This window comes from Chlamydotis macqueenii, chromosome 1 (assembly GCF_036417535.1).
Source record: "Chlamydotis macqueenii isolate bChlMac1 chromosome 1, bChlMac1.mat, whole genome shotgun sequence".
Lineage (NCBI taxonomy): Eukaryota > Metazoa > Chordata > Aves > Otidiformes > Otididae > Chlamydotis > Chlamydotis macqueenii.
The window spans coordinates 61545678-61562581 of NC_141556.1; the positions used below are offsets into that span (position 1 = coordinate 61545678).

A 16904-nucleotide genomic window follows, 5' to 3' on the forward strand; every position below is an offset into this window, starting at 1 on the left:
CATTCTAAGACAATGCAATACAATTCCCAGTTTTATTGTGAAACATTGACAGATTTAAGACAGATTAAGAACTTTTGTATTACTGTAATGAAAAGAGCACCAGTTTTGAGGGAGTACACATAGAACTGCAATGTTTAGTGAAACGGTCATTGTACACTTAACTGTATTTCATACCCAGATAACCTAGTAGGTGACTCCGTTACAGAAGAGACCTTTCCCTTCCAATCAAACAGGATAGCCCTACAGTAGTTATATCCTACTGTGCTACATACTCAGCAGTGCTAATTACATGCTTCTAATGTTGTTGAAAAATAAAATTGAATTGTAACAAATCCCTGATGCAAGATACTTTGAGCACCTGCAGGAAAATGTCCATGTAAACAGCAATACATGATACAGTACACTTTAAATAACAGACAAGACAAGTCCTATATCTTTTTGACAATATACTGAACAGCTTTATGCTGAAGCTAATAAACAGTCAGAATCACAATGCACACTTTCTTGATTTAAGACGCTCAGCATTAAGCCACATAATTGGGGAAGAAACTGTAAACATCAGGCCTGCCTCACAACAGGTTGACAGTGTGTGATCTCAGGGAGAGCTGTTACAGCAGGATTAGAATCTGCTCTGACTAGTGACACTCAATGCATGACAACTGTCACTGGCTGTGAGGAAAGGATAAAACACACTGGTACAGGAATTTCTGACCAGTGTGACTGCGGAGATACTGTTTGTATCTATTTTTCAAGTATGCGAAGCACCTACTGTCAAAAGGTCATCAAAACTTCAATGTTTTGATCAGCTTATTGCTTTTACTTCATCTCTTCCTCACACGATAAAAGAGGGAAAGAAGATGATAGTTAGGCACAAGCATGGAATCTCATTTCTTTCTCAGTCACTAATATTGGCCAACAAAGCATATCGTTTAAGCAAGTTCCTCAGCAGAGAGCTGTAGTTTCTACAGCTGACTTCTCATTCATGGAACATGAATATAAATATATTTAAATAAATATATTTAACTTCATACTTTTTACTTCTAGGAGTAATAAGGAGAGCACCCTCTGTGGTCTCACAGACTGAGGAGAACTGAATATTAAAAACTGCTGTACATAGTTTTTACAGAGAATGCGGTCTTTCAATTCTCTGCAATGTAATCTGTTCAAAGAGACTGCCTCCTGTTAAAGGTCAGGTGAAGAGACCAACCACATAGAAATAACCAAGAGTTTAAACGCCACAGAATTCAAGAACCACTGTTGTGTTGTTTTAGTTTTTTTTTTTAAGGAATTCCAGTTCCTTACATTGGAATTTAAAGGGAAAAGAGATGGAGTGGTAGGGACACCTTACCCTACGACAGCTCAGCTAGAATATTTAGGCCCTGTCCTGTGTGACACAAATTTTCCTGCCCAGTGTTGTGACTTGAGATGATGTCTCCACTCCCTTAATCCTAAATCCTTAATATGGAATAGACAGAGCTCTCTCTTCCCACCCAGAAAAGACTCACAGCTGCAGAACACAGCTTTCTGCACTTTTTAAGAAGGTAAAAGGCAGACTTTAAAAGCACAGTTTGCTCAACTGTGCATGATTAAAAACACCATTTCATGTAAGATACGGGTACACTTCCCATTTTCCCCCCTGGATATAAAAGGATTATGAGATATCCAAATACTGAGGCATCAGTAAGAACACTGCTGCTCTTACTACTGCATTATGATTTATGGAATAAAATTAATGCCTGAAAGAAATCTTCACAAATAAGAAAGCAATTTGTCAAAACCTGCAAGAAATAGTATACATTAAATATAAAACTCATATACAAAAAAGGGTTAACCTTTTTTAAAAAAGTTTGGACAATTCCTTAAAATTATCTAGTTCATCGATTTGAGCCTACCACACACTTACTTTGGACTATAATAAAATAACTAGGGGAGATAAAATACTACTAAAATGCTTCAGTTGGAGAACCGAGGTACCAATCTTGATCACTGCATTAAAACTGCAGCATGTATGTGTAGTCGAGAAGAAACAACCCTTATGCACTGCTTCCCTCTTCATCCCGTGTCATACCAGCACTGAACTCTGGAATCTGGTCTGCAAAGGACTGTGTCATCCATTGTCCATTAGGAACTTCACCAAAGGACGACCCCTCACAGTACCGTGGAGGGCTTGCTGCTAAAACAAACAAAAATAAAGTACAGTTTAAAAAGTGCAGTTAATACCACTAACTAAACAATGAAAATACAGATGATGCTACTAGCAAAAAAGACCCCTAAAACCACAAACCAAACCCCATCCCCTCAAAAACAACCCTTAATTTTTTTTTTTTAAAAACGTATTTGCCATTTCCATCTTTCCTCTCTCTTTTTCAACTACCTACTCAGGCTGCAGTCAACTGATTTCTTTTGAACATCTACTTTTGTAGATCCAGATCTTCCTAAAATTACAATTTATTCAAATATTCTTTAAAGGGTGACTGCATAAATTAAGAATCTAAATGTTTAAAAGAATACCTCACTTTGCAGTGTTTCCTATGAATAATTTTTTTCTTCTCAAAAGGACATTCTCTTTGACAAAGCAGGGTAGACAGAATGCAAATTCAGTTTACAATATAAGTGAGATTAGGACTGAAATCTGCCATTTTTTTCTTTTCTTTTTTTATTACAGTTGGTGGTATTTTGGGAAGTAAAATTCCCACCTTCTTAATTATAGCTAGATTACTAGAGTCATCCTTCCAATACTGCTCCTTCACCTGGCCCACTAGCAACGGAACCACCTCAGCTGCACTGTTATTTTATCTGTTCCACCATTCTCTGGCTTTGCTTTCCTGAGGAATGGTTAAAAAACAAAACAAAACAAAGTACCACCAACCCTCTCTTTTGCTCTGAAAAGCATGATGCAGTTCTACAACTCATTGTAGCTGAAGAGGTTTACTGTTTAAGTCACTAGTTGTGTCTGTCTGTCAGATCTTGGGAGCCAATTCAGAGTTTGAAGTTGTAAACAATTGATTTTAAATAAATTACTTTTCTTTATTTCCCTCTCACAAAGACTACACATTCCCTCAATTAGGTTAAGAGTTTAACTGCTATTATACTTCAAATATATTGTATGAATTGCACAAGTGCTGAAAGGGTAGAAAGTTAAGTGTTTGTTCATAAGTAATGGTTTACAGACTGAATGCCCCAAGCACCACACTTTACCAGTTCCATTTGAAGAGAAATGGCACTGTTCACTTTCATACGGTGCACGATCGCAGTAAGCTCCTCCATACGCCGCTTCATAACCTGGATCGTATTTCTCTTCTTTGACAGCCATCTTTTTAGCATCCTCTGCCAGAAGAGAAGACCTCAAGTGTTAATATTCTGAACAAAAAATGAGCATTTTTATCAGAGAACACTTGAAAAACAGCCACACATTTTACAAGATAATTTCTGCTCCCCTTAGACAATTAAGACTGTACTGAAAAGAGAGTGGGATCTTGAATTCTATGCCACATGATTTAAAGAAGATAGCACATCTCTTCCCTCCCCTTAAATTCTTTATTTCTTTTTGCTTGGGAAAAGGCTAGTTGTGTTGTACGTTACACTACAATTTAATAAAGGACTAACAAAATAACCACTGTACCTTGTGCAAGTTGCAAGTCAAATGTGTACTGCACCTCCTGCACGTCTGTGTTTGGTGCGATGCCTTTCAGTTGATCCCTTAAGTCTTTCAGCTTTATGTAATAATGAACTTTATCTTGTGCACGAGGAAACTGAGCACATCTTGCGCTGGATGATGGCATAACGTAGCAGAGCTTGAGACAAAGAGCAAGAAAAACAGCATTACCTGAACCATGAGATAATATTCAGTGCATAGAGAATAACTTAGCAGTCAAGCTCCTTGAAGTTTGTACAAAGGGTTAGAACAATTAATGCCACAAGTGGTTGTGGGAGAGGATAAAAGGAGCCTTTCATTTTTCTTGGCCAGTCAGATGTCTTGCCCTAAAAGAGGGGCTAATTATCAGCTGCTGAAGTGAGGACAGTTTTCACCAGTTGTTTATATGCTGCAGGAGAAGCAGTACCAGTATGTGTTACAAGAAGTACAATTTACTAGTGTATGCCAGAGAGTGGAGCACACTTCAGAGCTCCCTGAGCAAGCAAAACTCTGAGCCAGAATGTCCCTGGAGAACATGATAGCATGCAAACATCCCAAACCAGTGAGGGAGGCATCGCAGGCTAAGTAGCCCAGCTTCTTGGTGAATTGCATCTGCATCACACTTGCCAGGGTTTGAAACTCTGGAGTTAGCGTGGTTGAAGCCAACTTGAACGTCTCTATCCCTGCCAACAGCCCCAACTAAAGGCGTAAAGTTAGTTCAGGAAAAAGGAACTGTATCAAGTAGTTTTATTACCATGCAGTGTTTATCAACAAGTACTAGTAAAGAGGATTATTTATCTTTCTTACAAATACATCTGCTGCAGAAGTCTAAGAGCTACTTAAGAGGCAAGCACTTTATCACCAACAGTTCTTCAGGCTCTGATGGCAGGCACTTCACCTTTACAGAAGGACAGCTTCAACCGAGCTTAAAGTTGCAGCACTAGTAATTTTGGATAGAAATAAAAAGAAAAACAACCCAGACTTTTGAACTGACAAGGTAACGATGCTTTGGAATAAGCGACCTTGGCAGGTAGTGTTGGCAGCCTTTGCCAACCTGTTTACAAGAACAAGTTAAACAAACCTGTTTGTGATAATACATAGCTGGTCTCCTGAGATATCTTCCAGCAATAAATGACTATGACTAATGCACTCTTCATCAAACTGTTTGTTTTACATTAAGTGTCCAATTTAATGTCAAGCTGCAAATCAGCTCTGGAAGACCGAGTCTGATGGAAGTGCTTGGGTATGCCCGGATCCAGTAACGCTGTAGCTGTGCGTGTGTAACAGCACAATGGTGGACTCACTATTCCTTCTCCCCCATGGTACTACTAGCACCGGTGTCATGTTTGGTATCAAAATTCAATTATACAGACATTCAGGGAATTGGACACAGAGCATCAGATGAAAGCAGATTACAGTTATCATAAAAGCATGTATATTTTATTAATATTTTAGATAGTCTTCAGAGAATGCAGTAATCTACTAACCGTAATATACCATTTCCCAAATAAAGTCTGCAAGCCTGAAGAAGATGCATTAAAGATGTGGCTGAAAATTGCACTATTCCCCTTTCTCTATTTAAGTAGAAGCCTTTCAGATCCCTTGTACTTTTGCACACGCTTATGGTAATGTCAAAGTCTGCCCAGTCCTGAGACTTCATTATTTTCAAAATAACCAAAATGGGGTGACCTGGTTTTGCGTCTCAGTATCAATACTTACAGTTTCTGTATCTGGCACCTTGTGTGGCTGCAGTCCAAATTCTAAGTTCTTAACTTTTATTCCAAAAACCTCTTTACTAAAAATTTCATAAATACCTAAAATGAAGAAAAGACAGGATAAGTGGACAAAAAAAAAAAAAAAAAAAAGAAAAGAAAAAAAAAAAAGAAAAAACTACTGACAGAACAAATTAATTTAAAAATCAAAAGTTCTCACATTTTCCATTGAAAGCTGCTATACGAGGTTTATATTTTTGCAACTTCTGCATCAGAATTCGCCCTCCTTCCCGAAACTCTTTGCTAAAAGAGAAAGTACTCAACATTATAATCACAACTATTCATTAATTAACAAGCATGATATTCCCCCTTGTTACCCCACCTGGAGAGGTCTTTGCTTCCAGGCGTCGTCCTTTCAACCATGTTTGTAAATCCAATCCCATATTTATGTGGCAAAGTGTGGTCATCCATATGGTTCAGCTGTTCGTTACTTAGACCAGACATGAACAGACACTTCCCTGCGAAACAGGAAGATATGTATTTGCCTTTTCTAAGGAAAAAAAAACAAAACCAAAAATCTCCCTCAACTGTCACAGTAATGGCATGCTAAAGGAAGAATCTATGTTAACAGAACATCAGTTAATTTGGGAAGACTACTGCCCTATCCAGAAAAGTTTAAAATAGTCAAAATTACTTTATCTGCTGCAAGAGGAGAGAAAATCCCTAGGAGACAACAGGAAGTCCTCACCATGATCCTGTGTATGGAAACCAGTCTTTTATTCTAAAAGTTCAGCACTGAGCTTTAGATTTTGCGATTCACTTAGCAGGGAGTGAATGTGATCAATACACATTTTGTGGGAAAGAACATGGCACATACAGCGTCTCAGCTTTCTTTTGCAACCTTGCCATTGCTTCTCCTTGCACTGGACCTCTCTGACAGAACGCGTTGACATCTTACATTCCTATTTAGCACATAAAAGTTTAGTCTGGGTGATGTGCACTGCCAATCTCTTAAGCACAAATTAAGCACAGCTAGCTCCTGATGATTCGGGAAGGTTACAAACACCTGGATTTGTCAGAGCATGTGTATCTGGTCTGCTGCTCAGTAAAGGAGGCTATTAGTCTGCCTAGTCTGCAGAACACAGGAGAAATACCCAAGCCTGATTTACAAGTCCGCTGAACACCAGAAGCATTTTGGCTGGAGTATCACAGGGTTGCAAATTAGCCCATGTGAAGCTCCCCACTCCCACAGCTGGAATAGTTCCCAGTATACAAAACAGAGCATTTCAACAGAGTTCAGGTATGATCTTTCTTTATAAGAACATGCTGCAGAAAATGTTATTTAAAATGGAAAAATACCTAGGAAAAAATATCAGTCTGGAGAATCAGTTATGCTAGACACACAGGCCTGCTAATAAAGGGCAATGATTTTTGCTTTTTCATCAGTTAGAAAGCTTATTTAGAAAAGATGAACACATGCAAACAGAAGAGGCCTTGCTGAAATGCCTTTTTTGGAAAACGTATGTAGTTTTATTTTATATCAGAAATTGATACCTATTGACTTGCCCTTGACAACTCAAGTACTAGAGATTAAATTTTTATTCCTTATGTTGCACACCAACATGCCAAGAAGTTATTTGGTAACACAGTCTGATAAACAGTGTTCACACAACAATTCTAAACCTGCACTGAAAGTCACTAATTATTCCTCTTTTATTCCTTTTTAGGTACAGTATTTGACAGATTGTGAATGTTATCGGATTTAAATCACTCCTGGAGGGTTAAAAGCAAAATCCCTCACTGCATAAAGAAAAAAAAAAAAGCAAAAAGCAAAACAGTTTACTTAAAATGACACAAGTTCTACCAGAGTTCTGCAAATTCTATAAATAGAAGAGGAAAATAAAAACATACAAAAATGGTTTCCAGGTCCAGGGTAATGATGTCCTTTGTAAGCTGCCATCAAGCCAGGGTTTATGCCAATCTACAAACCAAGATACCAATCCATTTTAACGGTGAGGGCATGGCTTGCTAGTCAGGAATTTAATCAAGTTACAGTAAGGAAGCTTATTCAATTCTCCGTAAGTTACTGTCAATAAACAAAACTGCGTTAACAGTACCTTCCATCACTACTTAGAAAATCGACAGTGTCTCATTTAGACATGCAATGTCAAAAAAAGCAGCTCACAGTGGGTTTTACAGCCGCTAGTATAACACTTCCAGTAAATAAAGTGTCAAGTAACGGTCTCTCATGGCTATGTATTATACGTAAGCTTTAGACTTCTCAGAAATTAGAACTTTGTCACTATGATTTTAACAGAAAATGCAAAGCAGCTCTACACACAGGAAACAGTTCATATGCTTTATCTTGCAAGATCTTGCCATATAAGCAATATAGCAGAAGGCATGTAAATCATAACCAGTGAGTACAGGCTATTCACTTTTCAACCTAATCTTGTAACTGGGAGTTACTTACTATTACAATGTCCAGATCAAAGGTCAAAATATCGGGTAAAGTCTTGGTCAGAAGTTCTGCTTCAGATACACCATTAAAACGGTCCACCTTTCTTTTGACTTTAAAAGTATCTGTGATCTTTTCTTGTTTGCCTTTTGACTTGGTTGATTTTTCTTTTTTAGCAGCAGGCTTTTTGGGTTGCTTTGGCTCAGTTGCTTTGGCTTTTCTTTTCCTTCCTCCTTTTTTAACTTCTGAAACACACAGCAAATATCCTTGTACATTTCTAATGTCGCAGTGTGGACATTCAAAAAGACTGAGATAAATGTATAGATACAAAAAGAAACCAGACAGATAAAGTGACCTTCAAAATTCATTAATTTCAACAATTATTAGATTAATTTCATTTCTGCAGGCTCAACACAGAGCTGGCATGTGTGGTGTCTCTGCACCACACACACGTTACTCACAAGCAACTACACTGACTTAGCATACAAACCAAGAACAACCTGATGACTAGGTTATGTTGTTTACACGCTGTATGCAACAATCCTTTGGAAGCAGTTTCATTTCTTTTGGAGGATATGACAGAACATCAAAGCCTAGGTTCCAAGAAATGCTATAGTAAGTTCTAGTCAGCTTCTAAATATGAAAATGGACTGTCACAGATTACATAACATATTGAAGAAACTGAACAGCATGTCAAAAACAACAGGTCTCAAGGATTACCTATAGTGTAAGGTATCAGCCTCTCAGGAACATACGCACATAGGCTGAATGCTGCGTAAGCTATTCACATTTTATCGATTACAGAATAGACACTGCCCAGTGCATCGTATAGCAAGGTACTGTATGAGAGAGACCTTCAGCATCTCAATTTAAACGAGTGACACCAAACACTATTTTTTATTTACAAAATGCAAACATAAACTAGTTATTGCTCACTCATTTGAAACTTCCTCATCTTCTGGCCCTTAGAGCTTAGAGATTCAATCAGCACAGATACAGGTCATGACATGACCACCCAGAGATTGCTCTCTATCTTTGTTCATTAATAATGTCATGCTGCAGAACACAACTTGAAAAATATTAAAACATACTTAGCAGCAACCAGCAAAGAGCCAAAGTAATCTACCACTTTAAAATTGAGACTTCATCTTATTTTCAAAATTCCCAAATGGAACTCCCTCAGATAAGAAATAAATATAGCAGATACCAGAGCACTGCCTAAGTCTGCAAGCTTTTTTTAGGCTGTTTTTGTAAGAAAGCTGAGTGCAAACAAAAAGGAGGACAAAAGTCATGTGAAATTCCCACCGCGCCATTGGAGCAACTGCTGAGGAAAGCTGCAAGTAACAGTACTCAAGCTATAGTCTAGCTAAAATAAAGAAGAGTCTAGAAGGGCACAACTTGGTAAGGCACATAAGCGGCTTTTCTTTCCTACCCCTTCAAGAATTAGGAGGTCTTTCATGTGATGGCAAAAGGCCACAGATATATCCAACTCAGAGTGGTCGGAGTATTTCAGATGAAGGAGGATAATGTTCTCCCAACTCTCATGCTGATCAGGTACCTACCAACCAGACACTGTCACGAAAGATGAACAATGCCAGGGCAGCCTTTCAAAAGGTAATCCTAAAAATTTTACTTTTTTCACCACCGCAGGAAGCTGGACTCCAAATCTTTGCCTTTCATATGTGTTCCTGTAAACTTCAAATGTATTTGGTAAATCTTCAAACCCTGCCTTTGCAGGCTTTACTCAACTTCCAATTCTTGCAAAAATATCAGGCAATAGCTTCATAACAGAAGATCACAGTTGTCCAAAAACACTTGAAAGTGCAAACAGCGTGCTCATGGTGACATCATCTTATCTAATAACAAAGCTGCAAAAGAAGCCTAACTGTATAGCACTTGAGGTGCATCCTAACTGTAGTGAATAATTCTGTGAATGAATTGAGCAGTCACAACTATTTTAAACCAGAGGTCTTCTTCCTATGATTTCATCTGGCCTTGCATTACAACTGAAAAAAAAAAGCAAAAATGCAGCAGCTTATTAAAGATGCCCTTAAGCAATGTCATTGCATGAAGTGGCTGATAGGTTACCCTGGTACCCAGAGCTCTGACCTATATCTAAATATTAAAAGCAAGATGAAATTCAGTGTGTGAATATTTGTTATAGAATCAGAATTTAAGTACGGCAGAGATCACTGCTTTTTTTTTTTTTAATGTAGTAAAGAGCAAGCAGAGTAACAGAACAAGGGATGGCATGGTTAGTGTAAAGCCTAAGTGTACAAAATCCTAGTGGGGGAAAAGAAAGGCAACGTACGAGTGCATAAAGTACAAAATTTGTGTCACATATGGAACATTTTCCAGCATTGTTTGTATTTGTTTAAATAAGCCTCACTAAAAGCAAACAACCCTTAGCGTATATAAGCAATTCACTATCTGTGATGACTACAACACACCAAAACACCATTTAAACAAAAATATTTCAAATAAACAATATTATACTGTATTTCTCCTGCAGAAAAAAAAAAAACACTCAGGCTGAAGAAAGAAAATTTCCCTAACGTAATATTAAAAACCATTAAATCAGCTAAAAACGATACATCTATCTACTGAAACAAAAACCTGCTAAAAACGATACATCTATCTACTGAAACAAAAACCTGCTAAAAACGATACATCTATCTACTGAAACAAAAAACTGCTTTTCCTACAACAAGATAATTTTGTAAGACTGAACAATGTGAATACTATCACCTGGATTTACTCCTCATCTTTTTAATTGCCTGGTAATAAACATTACTTAAAGAATATAATTAATCAGTACTTCCTCAAAGAGTATCAAAAAAATCCAACAGGTCCAAAGAAGCAGTTTAAGATCAGTATTTTTCCCCCCCAGTCGATTACTAACGTTTCAGCTCACTTCGCACAGCCCACTCAAGCTACCTTTTGGAGGCTCCTGAGCAATGTTTGGCTCTGGAATGCCCTCTAGAGTCGGCTCCTCACTCATGATTTCCATGTTAGGCGCTGCAGTCATCATTTGATGGAACGGAAATGTGTAAAAAGCTTGAGCTTGCTGAAGATAGGCGTAGTATCTTAGAAAGGGAGGAAAAAAAAAAAAAAAAAGAGATCTAATTCATCAACAACTTAGAAATTCAGTGAACCACCAAACAGACTGTAAACATCAATCTTTATCCTGGCTGGCACGTACTGCACTTCCATTCTCCAACGACTCTATTAACAAGGCAGTAAATTATCGAAATCCACTAAGCAGTCTGACTGCTTAGCTGGCATCAGGGGATGTTAAACCCAAAATTCTCAGCTCTCTTGTGATTACTATAATGTGGAAGAATCACAACATTTGTAAGTAAAGCATAGAGCTTTTATCTTTTTTTTTTTTCTGGAAAAAAAAAAAAAACCTCTGTAGCACACATTACCCAACGCAAACTGACTATCAAACATACCAACAATTTACAGCACAAGTGAGCTAAAACCCTTTGGACTTTAAGTTTCTCAAGTTCTAGCTCTTCTTAATGTTACATCAGTTACTTTGTCTGATGTGATGTGATACAGAATGGACGAATCATTCTGGGCTACAAGCATTATGAACATACAGCACATTAGTTACTATGCAGATTATTAAGCAGCTTTAACAAAGAGTGTGGCAGCTTTTACCCAGTTATCCCACACCAGATCCTAATACAAATATTGCGCTTATTCCATATGAAGTGTTCACACACACAGATTCAGTCTCCTTCCACGCACAAAGACATTTTTCCTTATACAGCTCTTTTGCTCCACACATTTATTAGTCATCTACAGCCCTCATGCTCTAACACAAACTTCTGCTTCATGCTGTCATTCCCTTCTACCTACGCAGCCGCCTTCTTGTCCATAGAATCTACTGCCATACAGATACACAGAAAAGACTTTGTGAACAGTAAATTTTCAGCAAATAATTTTATCACCTCAGAGCTATTCATAAAAACACCAAATAACTTCTAGATACACAGAAATATCTCAAAAGAAGGGACCACTCTCTATTACGCAATGGGTATTTAAGAATCCCACTGTAAATCTGATTTATAGTAGAACAGCTCACAGTCTTGTGATCAGGCCGCGGCTTCTGAACCAAATACCTGCCCCGAATCAAGGAGAATAAATCTGAACGTAGGTCTGTCATATACCTGACGAAGTTGCCTAACAAAGTCACAGGAGATTTTCAGAGAGGACATTTTCAGTAAATACCTCAACCCCCCCTGCTGGAAGAGTTCCATTTTATATAAAATATGTATGCAGTTACTGAACAGAACAAAACTGATCCTCAGATGTGTATACGGAAATACAACTGAGACAAGTACAATCCAGTTCATAACGTAATAAACGCTTAATTAGACAGCCCAGAATAGAGTAAGAAAGACGCGAAAGCATCTATCCTAAGAATAGTCTCCAACAAGAAGTCTTCTTCTAATAAATGTCTTTGTATTCTATGCATATATAAAGTCTCCTTCTTACGAAGGGAATAAAATTCCCTCTGAAGATGAGGAAAATTTGCATCACATCATGGCCAAATCCTCTAACCACATGGCAATGAGATGAAAGAGAGCTTTTACCCTCACCTCTAACCCCTCATATGCATTTTTTTTAGATAATTTTTCCCGCACGGGTTCAGAAACACAATATTTTGTTACTGCCGTGTATATTATGGAACATTTAAAGAAATATTTTCGGTTCCTTGAGGAAACCCTCCTTCGCTTTACGCTAAAAAATGAAAGAAAAAGAGGAGACAGAAGAGACACATTCACCGGAACACCACCCAACATGAAACCATTTACAAATCCACCTCTGCACACACAGGCCCGCACCGCACGCACACGCGTGTTTCGCAACACACAGCGAGCCCCGGCCCCACTGCGGCCCCAACAAACCCCGACGCCCCCTCACACCCCACCCGGGAGCGCAGCCCCCCCCCCCCAATCCTCCCCGCCTTTGTGCCCAGGCGGGCTCGGAGCAGGGCGCGGGGGGGGAGCGGGGCCGCCACCGGCTCCCCCTGGCCGCGGGGAGGGGGGTGAGGGGGGGGGAAGAGGTGAAAGACAATGGCGATCCCCAACGCGAGGCCCGAGGGTGGCTCCGGGCCCCCGGCGGTACCTGGCCAGCTCCTCGGCCTCCATGACCCCGGCGCCGACGCGGCTGTTGTCGCCGGCCGCCCCCCGCCGCCCCCTCCCCCCGCGCCTCAGCGCCTCAACCGACCTGCCGGGCAGCCCCGCGTCACGTGAGCGGCGGCGGCCAATGGGAGCGCGCCACCGGCCGGCCGGGCCGGCGAGGGAGGGGCGCGGGCAGGGGGTGGTGCCGGCGCCGGTGCCGGTGAGGAGGCGGTTTCCCCGCGGCCTTTCCCGGAGCCCCGGGCCGGGAGCAGCCGCTTGGGCCGCGGGAAGGGGGCGAGCGACTTCGCTGGGGCTGGCGGGCCGCGGGGCTGCTTTCCACCGCGCGTTCAGCCCCCTCCTCGCTGCATGAGGGTTTCGGGGCCTACGTCATGACTCGCATTGCGTCACCCGGGGCGGGCGGGCCTCGCACCTCCCGTCGCCGTGCTGCGGCCGGCCGGATGACGCACATCCGGCGCGTTACGCGTGCGTGTGTGAAGGGGGGCGGTGTCCAACCGCCGGCACGGGGCGGGCGGCGCTGGGGTGGCGGCCGGTGTCCGGTGTTCCCGCCCCTGGGCTTCCCTGTGCGAGCCCCTCCGTGAGGAGGCGCCGCGTCCCCGGGCCCTCCCCGCCGCCATGCCCGCCGGCGTGCCTTGGCCCACCTACCTGAAGGCGCTGGCCGCCAGCATGCTGGCCATGTTCGCCGGCGCCGAGGTCGTGCACAGGTACTACAGGCCTGACCTTGTAAGTGCTCGGGCGGTTCCGGTCGCTGGTCGCGTTACCGAGCCTGGGAGCCTCTCTGCGGGATGGCGGGACTCCTGTCGGGGTCATATGTTAGAAAGGCCTCTGGCTTGACTGCAAAAAGTGATTGGCTTCTGAAGAGGCAGCGACTGGGTAGCCAGGTCGTCCCTTGGGAGCTGCCTTCAAACCGGCGATGGGGTACCAAAAATAAAAAAAAAGCCATGCAAAATTCTTCAGAAGGGATTTCTATGGTGGGCAGTTGTTTTCTAAAAAGAGCATACAAAAGTGAAGAGAAAGGGCTATAGTAAATTTAAATGCACCCCCCCTCCCCAGTAATGGAAATCATAGAATCACAGAATGGTTTGGGTTGGAAGGGACCTTTAAAGGTCATCTAATCCAACCCCCCTGGAAGGAGCAGGGACATCTCCAACTAGATCAGGTTGCTCAGAGCCCTGTCCAGCCTGGCCTTGAATGTTTCCAGGGATGGGGCATCCACCACCTCTCTGGGCAACCTGTGCCAGTGTTCCACCACCCTCAGTGTAAAAAATTTATTCCTTATATCTAGTCTAAATCTACCTGTTTCTATTTTAAAACCATTACCCCTTGTCCTGTCACAGCAGGCTCTGCTAAAAAGTTTCTCCTCATCTTTCTTACAATCCCCCTTTAGGTACTGGAAGGCCACTGTAAGGTCTCCCAGAAGCTTTCTCTTCTCCAGGCTGAACAGCCCCAACCCTCTCAGCCTGTCCTCATAGGAGAGGTGCTCCAACCCTCTGATCATCTTCATGGCCCAAAATGAATATGACCAAAACTTTATGTTTGAAACAATGACAGACTGAGAATCAAGACTATTGAAATTACATAGAGAACAAAGCTCCAAATGAGACCATCCACCAGGGACATTAATGGTTGATTTGCTCTCTTGGGAGGCCTTCTGATTTGTAAGCCTCATCTCATCGTCCTGCTCTTGTATGCTTTTTTTTTTTTTAAAAAAAAAAACAAACAAACCACTGTGCTATTTTCAAACCACAAGTTTAAAAATCACCATACTTGAGCTATCATGTCAAAATCAAGCAGTGAGGCTTAAATCATTGATAGATGCTTAAGAATTTACATAGAGACTTTTAGTCTCTATTGTGGTCCTTAACTTCAGGCAAATAGGCATATTTACTCAGAATGATCTAGACCTCTAAACTAGTATGCATCTTGAGGAGGTACAGTTTTGAAATGTCATGTCATCTGGTATCTTTTTTTTTTTTTAAATTTCATCTCCAGTTTCAGTGCTTAATTTCTAAATAGTGCAGGGAGAAGCACTGAAGCTTTTTCTTCTGTCACCCAGAGAAAGAATGTGTGGAAACTTCAACTGGTGCTTTAAAGCAATACTAGGCATCTCAACTGAACCTACTTTCTTAAATGGCTAAAAGAAGCTTTGTTCCTTTAAACAATCTGTTGTTCCTTTTTCCTCCTTTTTTTTCAAATCATATTTTGCTAATTTGAAACGAAAGTCAAATTACGAAAAGGTAATAGGTTAATTTTTAAGATGTTTTGCTTGTAAGAATTATACTCTGCTCAAAAAAAAGAGTGGTAGAATCACAGTTTAGTTACAATGCTCTTCCTTAGAGTATTATGGGTTTTGTTTTTCTTCTGCCAGAACACTGATGTTTTTATCCGTTTTTAACAGAGTATACCTGAAATACCTCCTAAGCCTGGAGAACTGAAAACAGAACTGCTGGGTCTAAAAGCAAGATCAAGCAAAGTTCAAACTTCACAAGAATGAACAGAATTTACTTACGTTGTGAAAACTAGAACTGATAAAATATTTGTTGAGCTGCCTGAACTGCAGAAATCCATGTATGAAATACTGTACTCCTGTAACACCTTTTTCTTTCCTTTAAGGAGACTTATAAGCAGCATTAAAAATAAATGTCTGATGAATACTGTTGTTAAAAGTCAAATCAGTTGTGAGCAAAAATTCTTATGATTTCTTAATCTTGACTGTGGTGTAAGTGTCCTTCAGAATAAAAGATGTAAACTCAGATTGACGAGTTTGATAGAATTTGAAACTTTTAAGCTGATTACCAAGTACAGGAAGTTTAGCATATTGAAAAGTCAAGCTTGTGTGGCCACTCATTAGCCTTAATAAGTGTACCTGTTCCTCTCTAGTAGAACCCCACTTACCTGTTGGCGTTTCCCCCCTTCTTAAACTTTCACTCAGTTTTACCGGACATGACGTAACACAGAACCTGGTACGGTAAGTGATGGCATGTACAAGTAGGAAAGGTTCCTTATTGCAGCACTTCTTGCACTGGAGTCCTCCTAACGCTGGCTGACTGCTGTAACAGCAGCCATGTTGGCCTTCTGGCTGTATCTGCTCTGGTCCACTGTAAGGCTTGGGATGATCTTATGAATTGGTTGTATTTGTTAAAATGGGGCAAATACAGACAGATTGCACTGAAATTATGTACATTTGTACTCCATTTGGGCTGCTGCTTCTGTTTACAGCTACTTTTGATAGCTGTAAATATACAAAACTCTGAAATAACAAGTGCAGCTTTCAGTCCTGAAATAGGATCACCACAAAACTCTCACACCAGGAATTTGAGAAGATACACAAAGTCAGCATCATTTTTGAATGGTACGCAGTAGAGCTCATGAAGGCTGGGGATTGCTTTCCCTTCAGGAAGGTGTCCAGGCAAGGCACAGGCTTCATCCTCAATTCTCAGTCAGGTTTAACTCAGGAAGGAAAAACACAATCTGACAGAGAATGATTAAGGAAAGAAAAAGCTCTCTAATTCCTACTGTCAAAATACTTGGAGCTCATGTAATAGCAGAGAGATCTAGCAATGATCACAGAAAGCGATACTTTTACATCTGTTCCAGCTGTGGAGCTGTTATCTATGTTCACATAACTTGGCATTGGTTTTCCTAGGAAGAAAGGTTTATAGTTTCTCTGCATGTGTATGTGTCTCTGCTCTGAGAATTTTGCAGCTATTGGCTGATCTAGAAAAGCAGCTGAGATGGGATGAGATCCTCTCCTGCTCTTGTGTGCCCATGTGGCTGTTCAGGCTGCAGCCTGGACTTAGCAGCACAGCCTGTGATCTAATAACACTCTCAGACACCAGCATCAATGAGAGGGGTACAAATGCCTCAAGTAAGTCTCAGAGGTTAAGCCCAAATGAAATCAATCAATAACATCTTACTAGGTCCGGTTGTGGGGAAACTACTTTTTC

At 40.8% G+C, this 16904-nt stretch overlaps 2 protein-coding genes across 3 annotated transcripts; one reads left to right on the plus strand and one right to left on the minus strand.

The window, feature by feature from the left end:
- Positions 1–18: 18 nt before the first annotated feature.
- Positions 19–13049, minus strand: TDG (thymine DNA glycosylase). 2 transcript variants are annotated; one of them, XM_086754311.1, is made up of 10 exons: positions 12944–13049; positions 10742–10890; positions 7820–8049; positions 7258–7327; positions 5729–5864; positions 5567–5649; positions 5354–5448; positions 3623–3794; positions 3199–3327; positions 19–2170 (listed from the first exon to the last, which is right to left on the minus strand). In XM_086754311.1, the coding sequence occupies exons 1-10, from the start codon at positions 12964–12966 to the stop codon at positions 2034–2036; spliced, it is 1224 nt and encodes a 407-aa protein (XP_086610437.1). In that variant the 5' UTR covers positions 12967–13049; the 3' UTR covers positions 19–2033. The 2 variants fall into 2 exon arrangements, with proteins under 2 accessions (XP_086610437.1, XP_086610428.1); XM_086754302.1 differs by having other exon boundaries at positions 19–2173.
- A 242-nt stretch (positions 13050–13291) lies between these two features.
- UQCC6 (ubiquinol-cytochrome c reductase complex assembly factor 6) lies at positions 13292–15712 on the plus strand. Its single transcript, XM_086754334.1, has 2 exons — positions 13292–13680; positions 15356–15712. The coding sequence occupies exons 1-2, from the start codon at positions 13573–13575 to the stop codon at positions 15449–15451; spliced, it is 204 nt and encodes a 67-aa protein (XP_086610460.1). The 5' UTR covers positions 13292–13572; the 3' UTR covers positions 15452–15712.
- Positions 15713–16904: the final 1192 nt, after the last annotated feature.